Source organism: Siniperca chuatsi, linkage group LG4 (assembly GCF_020085105.1).
Source record: "Siniperca chuatsi isolate FFG_IHB_CAS linkage group LG4, ASM2008510v1, whole genome shotgun sequence".
NCBI lineage: Eukaryota > Metazoa > Chordata > Actinopteri > Centrarchiformes > Sinipercidae > Siniperca > Siniperca chuatsi.
This window is the reverse complement of record NC_058045.1, coordinates 3,556,276-3,577,856: the sequence shown is the minus strand read 5'-3', so window position 1 is coordinate 3,577,856 and position 21,581 is coordinate 3,556,276. Positions and strand designations below refer to the sequence as shown.

Sequence of the window (21,581 nt, the reverse complement as noted above, 5' to 3'; positions counted from 1 at the left end):
ATTAACTTCTTCTCCCAGCGCTGATCCAAACTAATCTGCCTCCACTCCTGTTTCAGTAAGAAAGCATAAATTGGCAGCTTGGGCAGTGTTAATGGAATTTCCCAAACTCTTACACAACCTCAAAACTGGAAACATCACAAGAAAGGGAGAAATCAAGCTCTCTTCTATGTTTTTTTTTTATGTTCTGAAGTATTCCCATGTGCACAGCTGCTATTTTGGGACAGATGTTATTTTGAGTTCAAGGACAATTGGTTGTTTTTTTGCTGCTACAAACTCAAAATCCACCAGGTGGCAATATAGCCATAGGAAGGAACAGAATAGCTGCTGTCACAGCAACAAAAACTCCTGACACACTAGAAACAGTATCAGGTGGTCCTTGTTTTTGTAACACCAGTCAAGTTAGATTTTTGTTGACAAAAAAAATGCCTTGTGAAAACTTTGTGTAACCGCTTTAGGTCAAAGAGAAAACAGCATACTGATAACTGTTCAACTCACCTCCACCTATGTCTCCCTCTGTGATTTCCCCCATATTTTTTATTTTTCACCCCTCTATTCTCCCTCCTCTCCAGGCTGATAGAGTCCAGTCTGGGCAGTGTGGCCACCAAGTTCAACTTCTTCATCCACAACCTTGCCCAGCTACGATTCTCTGGTTTGCCAGCCAACGACGAGCCCATCCTATCTTTTTCCCCCAAGACTTACACTCTGAAACAGGAGGGCCGCATCCTCCACGCCTCCATCTTCTCCTTCCAGAAGAGATACAACCCTGACAAGCACTATGTGAGTGTCATTGTGTCATGTTTGTCTTAAAACTACATACTTTTCCATGCTCCATCACAATCTCTGGATGTAAACTGGAAAAGTACTGACACCTGATTGCATTGTCTCCCTCCCTGTCCTCTCTGTGCAGACGTATGTGGTGAGGATCCTGAGGGAAGGTCAGAATGAGCCCCAGTTTGTCTTCCGCACTTTTGATGAGTTTCAGGAGCTCCACAACAAACTCACCATACTCTTCCCCCTCTGGAAGCTGCCGAGGTAAGGCATCACCTCCGCTGTAACCCTCAGCTTGTTAATGTCTCAATTACTGATCTGATTTCCTTTATAGGAAACTGTGATACTGTACTTTTCTTTATTGACACATCAGGGCTCAGCACAGTGTGATTAGCAAGTTACTTGGCATGTTTTGGAGAGAGAGAAAACAGCTTCTGGATTAATATCCCTATACTACAAGCCCACTATTGCCCACTTTACTTTCCCTCTATGATTTGGTGAAGTTGCTATGCAGATGCTAGCTCAGTACAGTAACACTGAGGAGAGTTACATCAGATTATGTGGAATAGTAAATATACCTTGTCTCCCTCCTTATTTCTAGTTTCCCTAACAAAATGGTGCTTGGCCGCACTCACATCAAAGAAGTGGCGGCCAAGAGGAAGCTGGAGCTCAACAACTACGTCCACAACCTGATGAGGAGCTCCACAGAGGTCACCCAGGTACACATACACATGCAAATGCTCAGTAATCAGTCAACTCAGTGGGACAATGTTATTATTCTGTACCAGTCAATGAAGTAATCTCATGTTCTCTGTTTCTAGTGTGACCTGATCTACACCTTCTTTCATCCAATTGCACGGGATGACAAGACAGAAGGTTTAGATGCCACGCCCAAAGCACCAGGTACCTACCAGCACTTCTCATTCTCATTCTTCAAATATTTGTCATACTTTCACTTTATGACAAATACAGTGAGTATGACACAGAGAGATTATTACTGAAACAATTCAGATATAATGTTTATATAATGTATATCATTTTAGTTATTTATTAGATAACAAAGACTGTGTCCACCCAAAAGAAAAGGCTTCATTTACCTTCGTCTAAAAATGCGTGTATCCTTGTGGTAACAACTTCATGAATGTGATGTGTGGTATCTGACTGTTGCAGAGCCTCCACTGAGTCCCACTTCTGGTCGGGTGGAAGGAGAAGTGAAGCTCTCAATCTCCTACAGGAACAGCACTCTCTTCATCATGGTCATGCACATCAGAGATCTGGTAAACACAGCAATGATTTAACACATATCCCGAGATGTTGCTTTGACACTAAGTTATGCTGTTTCATTCTTATTTTGTTTATCTGTCTGCTGTCATACTAATAATCCATCTGCTCGCCTTCAGGTTTCTGAAGATGGAACAGATCCCAACCCATATGTGAAAACCTACCTGCTTCCAGATCCACACAAGACTTCCAAACGCAAGACAAAGATCTCGAGGAAAACCAGGAACCCTACTTTCAATGAGATGGTTAGGAAATACAAAAAAATTATTACATTTATATATTCAATATATATAGTCCTGAACTCTAGAGCCATAGTTTTGGTTTTATAAAAGTAAACATAAATCAGGGAGGTTTTGCTTTTGATAACAACATTCTGTTAACTGGTTAATTCATGACCAGTGTGCCTGTGACCAGCTGAACCCAAAGAAGAACTTCATGGCCATCAGGCAGAACAGACACTTTATTCACTTTTCCCTCATCTTCCTCCACAGTTGGTGTACAGTGGCTACAGCAAGGAAACCCTGGGCCTGCGTGAACTTCAACTGAGCGTGCTCAGTGCGGAGTCACTGCGTGAGAACTACTTTCTGGGCGGCATCACGCTCAGACTCAAAGACTTTGACCTCAGCAAGGAGACGGTCAAGTGGTACAAACTTACGGCCGTCCCCTACTTCTAAGCCCCACCTGCCTCTCCCAAAGCTGAGAACAACTCTGCCTCTCCAGAAAAAAGCTGCATTCACATCATATGGGAAAGGTGGCAGATACGGCCTTACTTGAAAATACTGGTCACTTGAGTTTTCAGTTCATAAAAATACTATTTCAGAACTTGGAGATGGTCTGGAGATGGACCCTAATTTTTTTCGAGGATTTCTGACATAATTAAATTCGAGGTATAAGCAGTGATCTTCATTTTAAATCTAACAAACCAAATGGACCATTTCTTTCACATAAATCATGTTGTAATTAGTGTTCTTAAGACGTCATGGCAGGATACAGCTTGTTGCTGAAAAACATGTAGCACTAAGTACATATGTGTTGAACAACTGAGCAGTAACAACCTCATTCTACAGAATGTCATCATCCTTACAGCTTCAAACAAGGTTGAACACCTCCAAGTCATTGCTTGTAATAATGATCATGTTATTTCGGTGGTTGTTCCCATATGACATGAATGCAGACTTAAAAACTCCTTCAGAAGCACCCTCAAAGGGCGCCCGAACATGCCGATTCACAAACCCTCAAAGGGGAGCCTGCTCTCCATTCCTCACTATTTTTTCTCTCTCCCTCTTTAACTAATCAAGATTGTTTCTGTGACAAACAATCTCCACTTATTTTGTCTCTCATTTTCCTAAACTATAACGAAGAGCTGTAATGTTTTGTACATTTTGATATTAGAGGACCAAAACGGCTTACTTTCAGAAGAGTATATATAGATTGACACATTTATTTTTTAAGGAATAGAAAGGGGGCTCATTTTTACATTTTCCTTGTTTATTTTCTATATAGACAAATAGGAGGCATCAGGGTTTCCTGCTTTGCAGCAGACACTTCTGGGTAGAGTAGACCAACACACCAGATTCCAGGAAATCAACAGTAACCTTATGATTCCCCAAGAACGTGCCAAAAGTGATAAGGATGGCAAATCAAACCAGTCTCCCGAGTAGGGAGCTGAACAAGGTGCCTTTGTTTGTGCTCACAATCTCTTTAATGCTCAACTTGGCCTTATTGCTATATATATTTTATTAACAATCTGATATGTCCTTATTAAAGAAAAATCTATATTCTGTAAAGCTATATCAATAGTTCTTCCAGAGCAGGTCTGGTGCCGGACCGGCACCATAAAGGTTTTTTGTAACAGTGGACTGCCACTAAATGCACACTACCAGGTCTTTCTCTCATGGTATTACTTGACTATTTTCACACAGCACACCTTAAAGGGGAACTTGTATCATAAGCTTTGGAACACGCTCTTGTCTGTGCTCTGGATGAAGAGATTATGGTTGCCCAAAAACACTGATCATAAGTCAGTTCAGTGTTTTCTTTCAGGTGATTTTAAAACTACAATTCAGACTTTTCAAAATGCAGTTTAGGGACTGAGTTAAAACTGGAGTCTGGATGTGAGGCTGTTTCAGCTCAGGCAGCAATAACACACTCACTCCCAGCACCTAATAGTGGTGTAATGACGCCATGAGAAGTAACTGGGTAAAAGCTTAGCAATAACTTAAACTGCCAGTGAAGTCCAGATCCAACCAGGTTTTATGATATTTAAGTGAGAAAACATTCTGAATGGTGAGAGAATGTCAGGAAAACTGAACATAAATCAGCGCTGAAAAGGCAACTTTATCTTCTTCACAAAAAGGGAACAAGATCCTGAGCAAGAGATTAGCTGCTCTCCTCTCCACTCGCTAACTATAAATCTAAAGTTGTTGTTAATGTTTAATAAAGAAATTAAGATGAATTTATCTGAAAAGGTTTTTTTTAAGAGAAGATCTACAAGACATTTGTGATCTATAAGCAACACTCAAAACTATGAATAGTAGTGATGTGATCCACTATTTTAGTGACTGTACAAAGAAAGCAAGCAGAGTTTGTATTAACATGGCCAGTTATTTATTCTTAATTGGTGACCTGTAACCTGAATGGAACAGTGTGTACTGTAATCCCTCTTTGCTAAAGCAAATTAAATGTTTTTGGAACAAATATGATGTGACACTTTGTTTGTTTCTGTTGAATAAAATGTGTTGGGTGTATGTGATTTGCATTAATTACAGACATACAGCACCAGCCATCTTAGATTGTGTTGTTTTAATCTACTTTCACCCCAAGTAGATTAACATATAAGGTTTGTATTCAGTCAAACCATTTACATGGTATAATTACAGTTGGCTGATGAATACCTCCATTAATGCAGATGTGAGTCTGGATAGTTCAAGGCTACTTTGATTGTATTTTATGGCGAATTCCCCATCTGCATTTAGCTGACTCGTCCAATAATTCAACTCAGTGGCACTGCAGTCACAAGCCCACTTAATATCAGTGTGAGAAATGATCATTGTACTGTTACATTTAGGTTGTGTACTTACAAAATTATGATTTAAGGTGTAGTTTAAAACATGGCTCCAGGGCTGCCGGACACATATCTAGATATCCACTTTTCACTTCCATCCATAACGTAACATTCAATTGACCCTTCTGTCCAAAGCGACTTCCATTTTTTTCCCATCTACACATATTGGGAGCAATCTAGGGTTCAGTGTCTTGCCCATTTTCGACGTGTGGACAGGTGGAGCTGGAGCTCGAACCACCAACCTCTCTCTGTAAGTACAGTTTGTATGGTATCTGAAACTGACTCAGTTAAGAAAATACCTCAAATATATTTTACCTAGAGCCACAGACACCATCCAGCAGTGGTACACTGGAACACTACTTGGCCACAGGTTCATCATCTGTTAGTAATCTCATTAAATTCAGATTGTCAAGGGATATGCAGAGTGCAGTATAATTGCTTGGGGCTTTAAGAATAGATTTTGACATAGGACCCTTCCACAAGACAGATCCTCAAGACCAAACAAAGGGCCCCTCTTGAAATCCATGCAATTTATGTTAGTATTGTGCTTACCCAATATTGCAATATTGTAAAATGCTGCATCCCCAAAAAAAACTTGGGGCCTCTGGGATGCCAAGGGTCCCAGGACGTTGCAGCCTTCTTTGCTTAGTCAGTAATCTAGCCTTGTTTTCAGCAATAACAATACAATATATTTTTATTATTTTGTTACTATAGAATCAGATTGTTACAAAGCTGTAACTAAATTCATAATAATCTGAAATATGCAGTATGTTAAACATACTGAGGAGACATTCAGTAAATATTGCTGACATCTAACCGGAATAAAAATAGAAATGGTCTACATTACAATTTGTAATAAAACATAAAAATTGTAACAAAAGCTGTTTGCATGGCTTTCTAATACTTCGATGCCACTCCAATGGATCCCTACGTGACAAAATTAAATTTTAAATTTGATCACTTATGTTTCTTTTTTTTTTTTTTTAACACGCTACGAGGAAGCGTTTTGAGGTTTCTCACTATTTCTACGTCTTGAATGCGATAGGCAGCGTCAACAAAGCTCTTCTCTGCGTCATTGCGTCATTTCCGACGCAGGCGCAAAATACCATTTTCTGTCGCGTGTGCGGCCTCTCTTCCTCTACCGCCATCATGGGTCGCATGCACGCTCCCGGGTGAGCTCTCTTTTTATCATTTAAAGTTCAAATTTCATCTCCGCAGATCGATTTTGATGGCAAGATATGGCTTGTAAACATGTTATGGACGACTGGGGACCATATTGAGCTCTTTAATTCAACCTAGAAACGAGAAAATAACTTAAATATACGCACACTCAAAACGACATCTATTTCCAGCTAGCTAGCATTAGCCAATGGCACTGGCGGCTCACCACGATTTTGCTGCTTGACTTTAGCTTACAAGTTAGACAGTTACATATTACACATTCACATCCCAAATGCAATATTTTTCCGTCCTGTTGACGGAGAAATTAAACCCTTGTAACGTAAGGAGACGTTAAGATTTCAATAGGTAGCGCTAGCACGGTTATGAAGCGAGCGTTAGCCGGCCCATCAACCCTCATTTAATGGCAAGGTTTGCAGATGCTAGAAATTGGTTTCCTCAATGCTTGCAAACAGTTTAACGGAGAAACGTGAAAGCAAACATCACAGGCCGTCATGGTGTCTAACTAGTCGCATATCTTTATCTCTTACAGAAAGGGCTTGTCCCAGTCAGCTCTGCCTTACAGGCGCAGTGTTCCCACTGTGAGTATACAGAAATGTTTGTCTCGCACAGTGACTATAGCAAAATATTTCTGAATTGATTTGGGCAGTTGGTAATCAATTAAACATTATACTTGCAGTGGCTGAAGCTCACGTCCGATGATGTCAAAGAGCAGATCTTCAAGCTGGCCAAAAAGGGTCTGACCCCCTCTCAGATTGGTAAGTGTTTCTATGAGAGACTCTGGGTCTAGAAATGTACTAAAGTGTTGTTTTTTGCCTAAGCAGACTAGTAAACATGACCACATAAATCAAGTGTATTGCTTGACTGAATGTGTGAACACCAACTGTACTTGGTATGCAGTATAGTCATCCTCAGCATTTTAACAGTACATATAGCTGTATTAAATTAGATTTCAGTTTGGGTAGCATTGGCTGAGTATGAGGATGATTGCAGAACTGGCATATTTACTACCTTTTTTTTCATAGTGTGTCTTAACACAGCTGTTAAATTGGCAACAGAATTCTAGTATAATGATGGTTTTCTTGTCAACAAATGAATTACCAGAAAGTGGGCTTGTTTAAACACTTCAGCAGTTTTGTAAAGTATTTTACTAGCTAGCTTTAGTGCACAGGGCAGTTCAGACTCTGTCTGGACAGCAATCTGTCCCCGCAGAGTGACAGGAAAACGATGGGTATCTGGGAAAACAAAGGACTGCCTAGTAACATCTCTAGTAATTCTATACTTAAGTGGGCTCATTGAGGCTCACCTTTTTTCAACTTTTTAGTGTTGTAATATACTATAATTGCATTGCAACTTATCAAGTGCACAGGGAGTAAAGTTGGGAATCTTTCAGACACAACTGCATAGGTTATTGTGTATGTATATTATACATATGAATTTTGAAATTGATTCATGTAATCTGTTTTAAAGAACTTTTATAAACATTTAAGTGAAAATGTTAGAACTGTTACCTTGCTCAAGGCTTTTTGTGTCTGTTTTCAGGAAACTTTAGCTTGGCACCAGCTCTCACTGACATAAGCTGTTCTGTTTGCAAATCTGGTTTAACACCATTCAATACAAACCTTGGAGTTGTTTCCCTTTTGCTTTTGAATCATATATCACTTGGGTTAGTTAAGATGGAGCAAGTAGATGATGCTCCAAGTATAGCTATTGACTCTGACATTTGTTGAGTGTTGACTGTTAAATGTTTTATTTATTTGTCATAAAAAAGCAGACAAATGCATAAAGCAAACTGTTAGTAAGCAACATACAGTGTCCCAAATTTCAAGCCTATTTGTCACGTTGTCTAGGTGTGATTCTGAGGGACTCCCATGGTGTGGCCCAGGTACGTTTCGTCACTGGCAACAAGATCCTGAGGATCCTGAAGTCCAAGGGTCTGGCCCCTGACCTGCCTGAGGATCTCTACCACCTTATCAAGAAGGCTGTGGCAGTCAGGAAGCATCTGGAGAGAAACAGAAAGGTATAACAAGACTAGGCCCAAAACCTATGTCTAATATTGAGACCATTGATGGTGTTCATATTAAACCAGTTTAAACTGGCATCTGGTGTAGTTCTACTGTTATCTGAAGGTTTGGAAAGTCAGCTTTTTGTGTCTCTACGTAACACTGTCTGAGTTATTTTGGAGGTAAATTTCCACCCATATGATGCTCTGGGTGAGTAGGTTACAAAGAAATTGACTGCAATTTGCAAGTGCCACTAAATGTTTTGCACACCACAACTTAGATAAGTAAGCTGTTTTGATTTTATTAAAATTGAATAGACGATTACAATTTAGTTTGAAGGTCAGCGGAAATCATCTTTTTTTCGTTCTTTTTTGAAATTTAGCATTTGTTTCATGAAATTCGGTATTTGTTTTTTGTATTAAAATCCAAATGCTCAAGGAATAAGATAAAAAGCAAACCACAACAATGGTGATACGACAGGCTTATATGGGTGAATGCACATATTCAGTAATTAAAAATTTGTTAGACTTCCAGCCCATAACATTTTGCTATTATAATTGCAGGACAAGGATGCCAAGTTCCGTCTGATTCTCATTGAGAGCAGGATCCACAGGCTGGCCCGTTACTACAAGACCAAGAGAGTACTGGCCCCCAACTGGAAGTAGTACGTATTGTTTCTGCTTTGGGAAACTTGGTTATATTTAGGTTGGAAAAAGAACATTAGACACCAGCCAAATATTAGTTGGTTTTGTATGTGGCTGGGTGATTTACCACATGCGAGGAGACAACTGGATCAGTTGGATGCTTTTTTTTTTTTTCTATTCCAAAATTTGAATTTGCTGTTAAAATGTAAGTTTGCAAACATTTTGAGAAGTCAATTCCATTTTTGTTATGAAAAATGGTGACAGTGTCATATAAGTACAACCAGTTACACATGGGCCTATATGCACAAATCATTGTCCTGCTCTTCCACTAATTAAGAGTAGTGATATTTCTGTTGTGCTAGAAAAAAGATGGAGGTAAATTAGCAGAGTGGCTACTTGGTGCCACCTCTGCCAGTCCCCTTCACACAATGAAATTATACATTTTGTTAGATGTTTTCTACTGTATTCATTTACATTTAAGACATTGGACTAACTGTCATTATACTTGGAACCAAATATATGGACTGTGATTGGTCGCGCTGGTTATAATAGAAATTGTACAAAATCCTCACAATGTATACTAGTCCTGCACTCTCTTTAAGTAGTTTTACATACTGTGGTGGTAATTTTGAGGAGTGCTCCCTCTAATGTTTTTTCTCTCTCTGTTTGCAGTGAGTCCTCTACAGCTTCTGCTCTGGTGGCATAAACTACACTTTTTGGATTAATAAAACAAATTAAATTTGAAATTGTTGTGGTGTTTGTTTTTTTTATTACTAAGTGTCTTATGGGTCTTGTGTTTTAAATTAATTTTGGAAGCAAGTTAAAAAATCGGTGTAGTGATAAACCATTTGGTTTTGGTTTAATCATAGCACAGACAATATCTATATATGGGAATGTGAACTTCAAGCAAAAATAATTGTGGGAAAGCAAAATTGAAACTCCACCCTTTTGAAGGAAATTTAACTGTCCATTTGCTTTCAGTCATTGAGAAGTTCCTACCGTTTCTTAATATCCCCCTAATTTCGCTTTTCGCCCTTTTATTTTATATGTAATGACTGTAAGAGGCTATAAAAAGGGCTTTCCTGGTACCTCAGGAAATTACGGGCTCTTTCCACGCGTCAGACGTTACGTAATCTGAGGGTGGTGTTTGTTACGTGAGGGGCGGGAGGTTTGATGAGTGTCAGCCTCTGTGTCCAATCACAGCGCCGCTTAACGTCAAGCTCATTTCATTTAAGGGACCGTGTTGCAAATAAAGAGACATTCTTCTCTACTACTACAACGAAGACAACACAAGACTGAGAAACATGGAGAAAATACATGAGAACATTTGACGAAGGAGATCAAAAAATGGCGCAGACTTGCCGGAAAATGAAGCGACAGCACATCGACGCATATCTGTCACTGACAAATACGCGAAATCTGTTGGTTTTTGACGAGGAATACCAGAATACGTGAGGATTTTTCGTAACATTACCGCCATAATCGGAGGAGTGGAAAGAAATAAAAAAATGGCTACCATGGTTGGTCCCGAGAAGGGTTCTGAGCGGACGGCGATGGAGAGGTTCGGTAGCGGAGGGATGGCGCTTCTGCCTTGGACTAAACAGATGCTCACTGTACTGTGGGAACAGTTTCGGCTACTGGTTCAGGTCATATACTACACCTTCATGTCAGGTAAGAGTAAAGTAAATTTAAAACTTGTTGGTTTGGCTTTATTTATTTGCTTTTAACGCCTCCAATTACTGTGGGGAAAATGTAGCCGTTGTGAGTTGTTTACGTTACAGAAACCGTTGAGTCGTTGTAAGATACTCTCCTTTTCTTATTATTATCGTTAAAGACATAACGCAAATTCACAATATAGCTCCATTATAATAACACTTATGAATACCTTATTTTTACATGGTCAACTAGGTGTTCGTTATGTCCAGTTAATGTTATCTATTTTCAGAGACATAACGCTGAGATAGTTTTCGTCGTGTTTACGTTCTTAGCCTGTTAATGTACTTGATGGTACTTACCATGCTATCACAATAATATTCCCTGTAAAGTCCCTGTGGTACTCCATTGTGTATTTATATATTGTAGGATTGTTATGTTATAAATCGTGAAGCACAGTTCTGATGTCAGAATTAACAGGTTAAAGCAAGTCAAATTTAACGTGGATTAACGTTAATTTAACGTAATTTATACCAAAGTAAATTTATGATTACACTTAGATTTCTTTCCATATCACCCAGCCTTATGATGGTTGCATTATTATATAAAAGCATTTTATTTTGTTTTTAATAGTGGTTTTTCATGTCATTATGACCTAAAATAGACCGTAATTACACAGAATGTAACTTTAAATCATTCTCTTTTGAATTTCAAATCAACTCTTAATACTTTTCTCCTGATTTTCCAGTTTTCCAGATGTTCAGGTTTGAGGTTCACCTGAGAATCACAGACGAGACAGGTCAGCACATCCAGCACATGAGCACAGCAGCAAACCCAACGGAATCCTTCCTGTTCTCCTCTTTGTTTGACGGAGACAACGGAGTAATGGTTGGAGGTTCGAATCCCCTCTCTAACTTCTGTGCTGAAGTTGGCGACCCGTTCGCTGGGAAATCCACCGCTGAGGCACTGCTGTCCACTCTGCGCGCTGACGACCTGTGCTGCGGACTAGTGGACGATTTTGTGTCCAGAACATCTGGTAAAGAAGACGCCATCTTCCTAGGACACCAGTCCAGCTGGAAAATGGGCTTCCCTGGCGACTGGAACATCTTTGTATCAAGCAGCGACAGCTCTAGTTCAAACGACACCTGCCATAAAAGTAGTGAGAAAGTCTTCAAACAGGATATTTCCAAGGAGAAAGTTTTCAAACCGGACACTTCAGAAGAGGAGAGAAGCTCTCACTGGAGTAGCGAGGAAGACCAGAACGTAGTAGAATTTGACAGCGAGGAAAGTAAGGCGCTTTGGGAGTCTCTGTCAAAATCTAGTGATCCTTACAACCCCTTCTTTTTCTCTGCGTGCATTTCAACAAACACAAACATGGGGAAAAGTAAAAGTGAAGCGAGGGACAGCAGTGATACTGACCTCATGTCAGTGAGCAACACCAGCGGGGAGATGTTGGGGCCTCAAGGCCTGAATATCTGGGTCAGTCGCTCTGACAGTGAGAGCAGTTGGAGCAGTTGGGCCAGTTCGGATGGTTCAAGCCCTGACATTGACAAGGAGGAGAGCGAGAGGCTCTTGGAGTTCTTCAGCAGTCCTGACCCTTACAATCCCATGTGCTTCACTGCGTGCACAGTCAGCAGCACATCGCCTCAAACCACCACCACAGTCTCTAAACAACAGGCCTCACTTCCTGCACCTCCCTCCAAGTCGGAGACAGACACTGAGGAGAAGGAGAGCAGCTTTCCTCCTTCATCTGAGGATGACGAAGAAGAGCAGCTGTGGAAATCTCTCTGCCAAAAAGACGACCCGTACCACCCTCTCAACTTTCAGGCCTGCCTCCAGAGCTCCCCAACAACAACAACAGCACTCCGGTCTGGAGAAGAGCCAGATGCCCTTGATGTCCACCACGCAAATAATCCACCCACAAAGGGCAAGAAATGTGAAAAAGAGTCAAAAACACCCCGAAAATCCAGAGCCACCAAGCCCCTTCTGCCAGAGAGGCAGTTAAAGCATCACTCCCATCCAGACAAAACACTGGTTCCCTGGAAAAGACCTGGACAAACACTCCAGTCACTGCCAGAGGAGATAAAAGAACGCAAGGCCAACACCACCCAGAAAAAGGTCATTATCTAATAACAATTTATCGTTAAACTCCCAGACAGGATTAGATGAAGCATTAAAAACCCCTGTGGGGTTTGAAATAAAAATATTCTACTGTATAAATACTACAGAGCATTGATATGGGCTTTGATACATCAAAACAAAAGGTTAAATAAACTTTTCCTCTATTCCTCCTGTAGACTAAATAGCTTAAGTTAGAAGTAATATAAGCAGTGTCAAAAACTTGTTTTTGGATATCAAGTGAAAACCAAATTTTTCCAAAATGCCAGTATTTCCAAAACTAAGAAATACAGCTTTGCCTTTAGGTAGATGACACTTTCCCCCTCATTTTCATTGGCTCAAGTAGATACAGAAGAGCATGTGATCCCTTATTTTAAGTTAGTACATCAATATCAAGGGAGTGTCTCTGCTGATTGTTGCAACCTCTTTTGAGACAGAATATCTAAGATAAGGGTAAATTCCTGCCTCAGCAGTGTACTGCGCAGTGTGTTAAGCTGAGTTGTTGTTTGTTGTCGGTTAGCAACGTCGCTGGTTGTCATGACTAAGCCAGTCATGTGACTCCCGTGAGTCAGCAGAGAGTTTTACTTCCTTATGACTAAATGAAGTTGCAACAGCATTGCAAAGTCAATTTGAATACCCTGTCAGTTAATACCCTGTTACATCACTAAACAAAATAACACCTGAGGCAGAAAAAGAAGTCAGTCTAATTATGATTACACGCCTGTCTAAGAGTGTTGGGAAAGTACATGGATCTTTATTGTGTAGTTTTAGTGACTTTTATTTGAAGTTTAGATATCCCTTAACTTGCATCAGTAGCAGGTTATAAACCCGAAAGAAGCACATAAACATTGTATGACCATCAGTATCATTTTAACAAAATGTATTGAATTTTTATCTTAATTTCTTCTGGGTTTTAGGTGCGATTTTCTCATCTTGTCCAAGTCCACGTCATGCGGACCTGGCCGTTTGCTCGACAGGTGTCTCGTAAAGGACACTGGGAAGAAATGGCGCGAGACCGGGATCGCTTCCGGAGGCGGATCCAGGAAACAGAGCAGGCCATCGGCCACTGCTTCACCCAGCCCCACAGAGAGAGGATCCGGGCGTATCTGGACGGTGCCTTGAAATAAATAAAAGTCCTGAACACTGAATGTTTTATTTCCTTTTTGGATGAGAACATGTGATTGGTTGCAATGCAACAGTGATTTTGATTTAGGCCAATTAGAAATTTGATGTTAGGCCAACTTTAATGTTTGGTGTGAAGTTGAACAACCTTGTACCTCAAAAGGTTTTATACATTGTGTGACTGTTGCACTGACTGACACTTTCTCATATTAACCTCAGCATTAACGTGTGGAATGTTTTTTTTTGTATGCCTTATATACTGACCTAGTAATGTAACTTGTCTATGCCCTATGGAGCTTGTCATGTATTTTTAACCCTTTTTTTTATTTTTATTTTTTTTTACTGTTTTTATATGTGTGAACAAACTACAGTGGTGAATCTAGAAGTTAAAAGTAGATAATGATGATGTAAGAAAGCAGAGCTTTACAGTACAAAGTGTTTTGAAAAGTTTAGTTTAAGCATGATGGATAGTTCTGGTGAAATTCTTGTCTTATTGTTCAAATATTTTAGTTTTTCATATTTAAGTTGTGTCTTGTATTTTCTTATTTAAAGGCACATAATAGCTGCCTTTAGCACTGAGTGTGCAGATGGATGTCTATTATTATATTGACTGGAAAGATTCAAACACTTTGTCCTATGTGACTCACTCAGCTTCTCATGGTGATATCATGTAGCTGAAAATATGTCAAAAAAAATCATCTGTAGCAAATTTGTCACTAGGTGCTTTGTCAAATCAATAAAATTTGTTACACTATCATTGTTCTCTGTTTTGCAGTTGCAAGTTTCACAACTTGGCTCAAGGTTTGACAAAGAGACACATGAGTTGTAACTTACTCTACTTAACTAAAAGAGAAAAGCCAGAAGAGACAGAATGTTTACCCTGACCAAAATCACTTCCTGTTTTCTCTTCATGCTTGTGTATGTAAATTACTGGGAATTACTCCATCTGCCATTTCCTGACATAACAGTGGAGACAGTACACAAGGTCCCAGAAATGTGCAAACAACACACACACACACACACGGTCAAATTACTCAGTGGTTGTTTTTTTTTAAAGTAGAAAATGCATGCAATACTGCACGTATCAGCTGTGTCAGCCTTTTGTGAGGACAGTCTTGGGAAATGTCCTTACAGAAGGAAGAAAAGGTGAGATAAAATCAATTCAAATGATGCCAGAAAAGCAGGACAGTGTTGCCAGTCAGGAGATTTGAATAAACATAATACAAGTAAAACAACACAAGGCAGCACCTTCAGTTTCACCATGGTCAAACAAATCAGTTGAACCTCTCACCCAGTGTGTTCTGTCAGTCTGGGTGTGAGGTTTCCAACTCACTTGTAAAGGTATACACCTGTGTGTGACTTCCACCTATGGTGAGACTAAGGTAACTGCATAGCGTGGTTTGCTTTGTTAGTGCTTTATACACACTACTGTACCTTCCAAGGAAGCACTGATTTGGGGATTTGCAAGTTAAAAGACATTAGGATGCCTACATTAAAACCTGGCTAATGTTGGATTGAAAAATTGATTATTTCATCAGCATTTCAGTGGCTCAGCCTGTAGTTAGAGGAGGGCACTGAAATGTCGTCATTGATGCCGTTGAAACAACAGTTATATTTTCAACAGTTCCAACAAGATTGAGCCCAGTTTGAATCTAAACGTCTAGAAGTCTTATACCTGCAAAAAAACAAAACAAATCAGTGGATGCTGGGTTTTACAGTTTGTGTGCAGTCACTCGTCAGTTTTGCACCCTCTTATGTGTCTAAAATATTTCAGATCCATTTAAATGTCTGCAGTGTGTAGAAATCGTTCAAAATATTCTCTGTACATGGGTTTTTGCTTTTTTCATCCATCCTAACCCATCCCTGCCTCATTTTTAGGGCTCCTTCATCGCTTCCTTCTCCTCTGTGCCTTGTCTCTCTCTCTCTCTCCCCTCCACACACACACACACACACACTCAGGAGCTTATAATTTCCCCGAGGGCTGTGAGTCTCTGTGCAGGCTGACTGCTGTAAGGCTGTCGTAAGACAAGGGTTAAAAACACCAAGTATGATGAAATGACTTTCCAGAGGGATGAAATCAATTAGCAGGTCTCCAATGCTCTCCCAACCCCTCCCACACACAGAGATGGTGCAAAGGTGAGCAATCGCCGACACTGTTGCTGCGTCAACCCAGCGGTGGGTCTTTTGCTGATGTTGTCCCACTGCCCTCCCTCCCACATGTTGTGAATGTTATTGATCTCCTGCTGGTGTTGCACACAGAAAAATTAAGGTTGTTTGGTGAAGTTAGTGGTTCGAAATGGAACAAAAAAAACCCTTAAAGATCCCTTTAATTTTTTTAAAATATGTGGAAAGAGTTCCGTTTGGTTATGTTTTAATATAAATTACCTGAAGCATTTTATACATTTCACAGCATCATGGAGGGTCTATGTGGAACCACTTGAGCATGTCGCTTTAGAAAACCTTTCAGTGGGAAACCAGGAAACCAGTAAAACCATAAAAGGGAAACCATTTTCAAGGAACTGTTTTCAATAAATTAAAAGTCTGAATCCTATTTAACTAAACTGAGAATAGCTACAACATCCAATGACATCTAAACAGTCATTCAACCAACTAATCAGCCTAAAATCCAGTCCAGAATATAGAAATTAATCCATCCCTGTGTTGAAACTGAATTTGATAAATTAATGTTACTAGTTATTTACAGGACTATAAGCTACTAAGGACCTTGAGTTAATCATTTTGTATCAAATCTTCTTTTTGTTCTTTTACTACTGATGTTTTCAGAGTTTTTTTTTTGCATCTTTAGTTATTTACACACACCAGAACACAGGTTTTCAATGATGCAAGCCTGAGGAACCGTTTTTGTCAAGAGTGTACGTTGTCTAGATGCTGTGCCTTTGTTCCTCAGGCTTTTGAAGCTGACCTGGTGACATTCGCTGTGAGCTGAGAAATGAACAACAAACTCTAATATCTGTTTTTTCTTTGGTGTGTGAGGACGAGGCGATGGGTGGTTGCATTTGTCTGTCTGATCTCCCTCTGCCTGCCATCCCTGTTTCTGATTTTGCAGTTAGTGAAAACCCCACAAGGTGCTTTTATCCAGAGCTGGCTCACAGTGAGTGAGCAGCCGAGGGTTCAGTGTCCTGCTCAAGGGCACTTCAACAAGACGCAATCTATCAGAAGCGACTGAACATGTGATTCCCAGTTACAGGATGAATACGCCACCTTCTCCTCCATTATCGCTTCCACTCTCCCCCCTCCCCTTCTCCTTTTTGAACCCACTCCTCTCTTTGTATCTTTGTCTCCATCTTTCTCCTCCTCATCCTCTCCCAGTATCATTAGCTCTGTGGCCTAGGCGACCCCGTCTCCAGGCAACTAGCAGGAGTGGCGAGGCGTTGAAAGGATTGCAGGTGATTGCAGCAGCAGCAGAATCAGCAACAGTAGCAGCAGAGGCAGTGGGTTTTCAGTCGCACGTACTCACACACACACACACACACACACACACACACATGGTTGCCCCTCTCACTCGCCTGCCAGAGATGGGTATCTCCTGGGTCACAATTAGCTGATGATGCAACCTACCAGCAGCTATTGTGTCTGACACCGACTCATACAGACAGACTGCATGAAATGCAAAAGGCAACAAAGCTAATGTTCCTGTGGATTGTACAGTCTACAGTCTATGTATAAAATACCAGAAATAACCCCGATACTACTGCAAAATCCACACCTCATCTGTCTTTTTATTATGTCCTTCTGTTCATTTATGCATTCTTTTTGTGATTTAAACATTTATACTTCACATGTAATCATAAACTTTCTCTTTAAGAATTACATCAAATTCGATCCAGTTCTTATATAAGTTTAACATTTAGGATCCACAGGGGATTCATGCTTTCACTTAGATTCACCTGGTCTGGCTCTGTGATTAACAAAGTGGACTTCAATGTCCCTTGTGGGGCCTTCAAGGGGCTCTAGAAGCCCTCAGCAACAAAAAGGATTTGCTTTCACTTTAAGAGAATGAAAACAACAATTTAAAGAATCACTATCATTATCTTTGTTACAGTATGTCCCCATATATGCAACTCATTTATCATGAAATATACAGTATGAATAGTATGTAAAAAACACATATGTGGTAAACACTTATCTATTCCAACATATGCTTATGAGGATTAGCGTGTCTGACCAACACCCAGACGGGCTAAACACAGAGCACTTACTGCTCAGAGTATTTTTGTCAGTGGAGAATTTGAGTTGGTGTAGTGTTTCATTTGAACCACAGGGGGACACACCTCTCCTCTGGTACTTGACATCACACACACACAATGGTTACTCAAGGATGAGTAACCTTCAAACCACAGGTGATTGTATTAGTCCGAATTATTGTATTCTAATAAAAATAAAAATAAAAGTTGTCACAGTCTAAAATCTAAACAGTTAACATGTCCTTAAAAACCCTAGATTACAAGTGGTATCAAAACCAGAAATTAGTTTCATGCTTCACTGAAATGTTCATCTGTAACTCAACAGTGATACAGCAGATGATTCAAAAACATAGAGATAGGTATACTGCCTTTGTTGGGACTGAAGTCACTCTTGAAAATGGAAACAGGTGGGTTGTTTTAGTCTTTGAGATTAGTTCAGCCCCCAAACCTAGTTCACCATGGCATCAAAATACCTCTGTTTATTGTAACAGTGCATGTGACGTATTTGGAGCTTTTTTCCATACCCATATTTGAACAAACAGTGTATCTCAGACAATAAAAAAAACAACTGTCTGGCCACTGAACAACTGTGTCACTCTGCTGCCCTCATGTGGTAAAACTAACAACATCAAGGCCAAAAGAAAAGGTTTTCAGTCATTTGTACCTTAAATTCAGACCTTTGTAGTTTATGGTAAAAAAGCAGCTCCAGTGAAAGCTTTTCATCTTACTGATCATTTATCAAGTTTACCTGTGTCTTGCTGTATCTGTCAGAGCCAGTAGAGTAGAAGTAGACAGCTGTTTGTTCAACAAGATGAAGATCTGGCTTCAGCACTCACAGATCATCTGATGACATAGAGGCAGAGACAGAAATGAAGTGCTGGATATGATATGACCATCATATCATATCCTACCAAGGTAATGACACAAAAACTCTGCTCTGCTGCGTCAAGATCCCCAAAAATCATGTAAACAGGAAGATCATTGTAGTTCAGCGGATTGAAACAGAACAGCAATTACACTGTAATCCAATCCACTAAGCTGCTTTTGGCAGACCAGAAGCGGGGGTCATTTTATAGAAGAACTGAGCTTATGATAGCAAAGCCTTACATTTAAGTTTCTGAACTTCCTGAGATAATCTGGGAAATGATGACCTGCTGTTGTTTTTTTAACAAAATCCTTCTTTCTTTTCAGGAACTAAGAAGGAAAGTTTGTGACGCTGTGCATTCAGGAGTCTATGTAGTGGGGTTGTTAAAGTGTTTCAGTCGACAAATGATCGTGCTGAGGTTTCTCAGCCCAGAGAGGAATGTGTAATCATCAACTAAAATTAACAATTGTTTTCAATGTGGCATCACTGCTATGTTCCCATCGGTCTGCCAGTCAGTGCGAAGTTCCTCTAGGATGGCGTACAACCCTCAGACTGGTTAGGCTTTCCATTGTCAGTGGTGCTGTCCATGCTAAAGTTAGCTGCATTCATGTTATTCACCAGACAACAACATATCCATCTTACTGGAAGGAAAAAAGGGAATGCTACCAGCAAATGGGAAAGCTCAAAGTTCAGCAGACAACTGTTCAGTCCTCAGTCTTCACTCGAATGAAGCCCCTCGTGTTCACCATCATCATCAACTCAGTATACATGTGAAAGGAAATTTCATGGCTGACCTTTAACCTCAAACTTTAGTTTCAGGTCAATTTAACATGTAGACACAAGTGTTGCTGCACCTTATTAAAAGCTCTTGTGTGCTCCAGAACTCTTTACAAAGTGTTACAGTAGGTTTAAACAGAAAGTTCACCCAAATACACACCCGGAGGGCAAATCTGTCTGTGCATCACGTTTTGGTGTGATTTGCCAAGGCTGGAAGATATTGTCTGTCGCTCAGCCCAGAACAAATGAACTCAGTGGCAGTTACTTTGTAGAGCTCAGTAATACAGATGCTTTTAGTAATTCACAGACCTGGTTGTGATCAGTTTCTCTTTTCTCTCCTGTATTGTTTGACATTGACAGTTGGAAGATGTACTTTGTTAGAAGGTAGTACTTAAATAAACTGTTTACACTGTGATCCATGAATTATCAAGAACTGTGTTATTTGTGTTATGTAAGCTACAGCTAATATCTCTGGATAGATATTTTTGTATTTCAGTTTACAAAATCTCTTGTTTTTTCATTCTCAATCCACAATAGTATACAAAAAATAATCTTGTTGTTCTGAACCCGAAGACATGATAATCTGAATTTGTTTTTCCTGTGAGCCGGGGACCTGGGGAGTTTTACAGGGAAGGTTAAACAACATGGGAAGAGTTTGGATTATGGCATCAGGAGAATTCAGTGACAGTTAAGTTGTCACACAGACAGTTAACATAAATGACTTGCACTTGGTCATGTAGACTTTTTGTGCTGTCCATTGCAGTAAATCCCAGTCACGTTGCACTTTTCTTGCACTTCCAAAATTCAGCTGGTACTCAGCACTTCCATGACCAGATACATTTGATTTATTTCCTGGTTTGTTGATGTTTTTGTCGAGTGGTGAACAGCTGGACTAAAATCTGATGCAACAAAAAATGTTGGACATTACAGGAAAATATTATCTATAATTATTCCCATCTGTAAAGTTCCTCAGTTGTTTTTTCTTTTTCATATATTGTTTACATTTAATTGGATTTTACAAGAAGTTTAGATGATATAATCAGTATACCATCAGTACCAGCTGGAAGATGACATCTGAATTCCACCAGAGGGAGACAGAGTAATGCAGAAAATGTCTCAGATGGATTTGTAGGTTTTATAGAATCTTCTGAACAGGCTCAGCTTGATAGTATCTCACCATAGAAATAGAGATTTAAATAAAAGTAAAAAGAAGAGATACTTAAAATGACATCATTTAGGAAACATTTTCTTTTCACTTGAAGCTGCCAGATACAGAAAACTTCATATTATTTTGACAGTGAAACACTGATGTTTGTGGTCAACTCAAGTCTCACTTGCAAGCCTTTTCTGGAGCTTTTGACCATATCCCATAGCCCTCTTCAGTGAATAGAACTTGCTCAGGTGTCATCACGTGATCTAAATACGGAAATCCGGTCGAGTGACAAAATCGCAGAAAGGTCCAGAGAAAGTAAATGAACCTTGACGTGGTTTCAGGTTCAAGAATGAACGCTCAATTTTGATATTTGGCTCTGTACTCTTATTTCTTTTGACTCGTATATGACAAGATTAATATACTGATTGTTACCTTTATGTGTAGTATTTTTCATGTATTTCATGTAATTTAGTTAAAATAATTCATTCTCTCAGCACAATTTCCACATTTTCAGTTGCTGAAAGTGCCTGGAGAGATTGCAATTGAGCTCACCATCTCAATATAAAAAACTACATAGAACAATGAAAGTCTTCACCAATGGAGGGTTTTTGCTTCTCTGGTTGTTGTTTGGCGTCTAAAGGTTAGTCTCCACCAATCTCCCTCATTGGATACATTTTCTTTTTAAATTTAGAAAGTCTGAGCAGGAAGGGTGAAGCTCCATCAGGTCTGCAGGCTGTTACACAAGTCAC

General features: G+C 39.8%; 3 protein-coding genes and 1 non-coding gene across 5 annotated transcripts in view; all 4 read left to right on the top strand.

Moving 5' to 3' along the window:
- The window catches only part of pik3c2a (phosphatidylinositol-4-phosphate 3-kinase, catalytic subunit type 2 alpha), a 51,634-nt gene extending 46,888 nt beyond the window's left edge, over nucleotides 1-4,746 (top strand). For both annotated transcript variants that reach the window (XM_044192652.1, XM_044192654.1), the window contains exons 27-33: nucleotides 570-777; nucleotides 908-1,032; nucleotides 1,370-1,487; nucleotides 1,590-1,671; nucleotides 1,939-2,045; nucleotides 2,169-2,294; nucleotides 2,541-4,746. In XM_044192652.1, coding sequence (XP_044048587.1) covers nucleotides 570-777; nucleotides 908-1,032; nucleotides 1,370-1,487; nucleotides 1,590-1,671; nucleotides 1,939-2,045; nucleotides 2,169-2,294; nucleotides 2,541-2,723 — 949 coding nt within the window. In that variant the 3' untranslated portion in view covers nucleotides 2,724-4,746. The remainder of the gene's footprint in view (nucleotides 1-569; nucleotides 778-907; nucleotides 1,033-1,369; nucleotides 1,488-1,589; nucleotides 1,672-1,938; nucleotides 2,046-2,168; nucleotides 2,295-2,540) is intronic.
- A 1,428-nt stretch (nucleotides 4,747-6,174) lies between these two features.
- Nucleotides 6,175-9,685, top strand: rps13 (ribosomal protein S13). The gene is made up of 6 exons (XM_044192651.1): nucleotides 6,175-6,285; nucleotides 6,825-6,873; nucleotides 6,972-7,050; nucleotides 8,143-8,312; nucleotides 8,859-8,959; nucleotides 9,612-9,685. Exons 1-6 carry the CDS (start codon nucleotides 6,263-6,265, stop codon nucleotides 9,643-9,645), a joined length of 456 nt encoding a protein of 151 aa, XP_044048586.1. The 5' UTR covers nucleotides 6,175-6,262; the 3' UTR covers nucleotides 9,646-9,685.
- Nucleotides 9,240-9,370, top strand: LOC122875633. The gene has a single exon (XR_006377867.1). It is a non-coding gene; the product is annotated as a small nucleolar RNA SNORA19 (small nucleolar RNA).
- Nucleotides 9,686-10,163: 478 nt separating the features above from the next.
- Nucleotides 10,164-14,586, top strand: ppp1r15b (protein phosphatase 1, regulatory subunit 15B). The gene is made up of 3 exons (XM_044192650.1): nucleotides 10,164-10,610; nucleotides 11,341-12,710; nucleotides 13,628-14,586. Exons 1-3 carry the CDS (start codon nucleotides 10,448-10,450, stop codon nucleotides 13,835-13,837), a joined length of 1,743 nt encoding a protein of 580 aa, XP_044048585.1. The 5' UTR covers nucleotides 10,164-10,447; the 3' UTR covers nucleotides 13,838-14,586.
- The last annotated feature ends 6,995 nt before the right edge of the window (nucleotides 14,587-21,581 follow it).

Excerpts from the sequence above, each read along its gene's own strand:
- rps13 (XM_044192651.1), top strand. The coding sequence starts at position 6,263 with ATGGGTCGCATGCACGCTCCCGG. Across the intron at positions 6,286-6,824 it reads GGTCGCATGCACGCTCCCGG|AAAGGGCTTGTCCCAGTCAG; the intron begins GTGAGCTCTCTT and ends TATCTCTTACAG. Across the intron at positions 8,960-9,611 it reads CTGGCCCCCAACTGGAAGTA|TGAGTCCTCTACAGCTTCTG; the intron begins GTACGTATTGTT and ends CTCTGTTTGCAG.
- ppp1r15b (XM_044192650.1), top strand. The coding sequence starts at position 10,448 with ATGGCTACCATGGTTGGTCCCGAGAAGGGTTCTGAGCGGACGGCGATG. Across the intron at positions 10,611-11,340 it reads ATACTACACCTTCATGTCAG|TTTTCCAGATGTTCAGGTTT; the intron begins GTAAGAGTAAAG and ends CTGATTTTCCAG. Across the intron at positions 12,711-13,627 it reads CCAACACCACCCAGAAAAAG|GTGCGATTTTCTCATCTTGT; the intron begins GTCATTATCTAA and ends TCTGGGTTTTAG.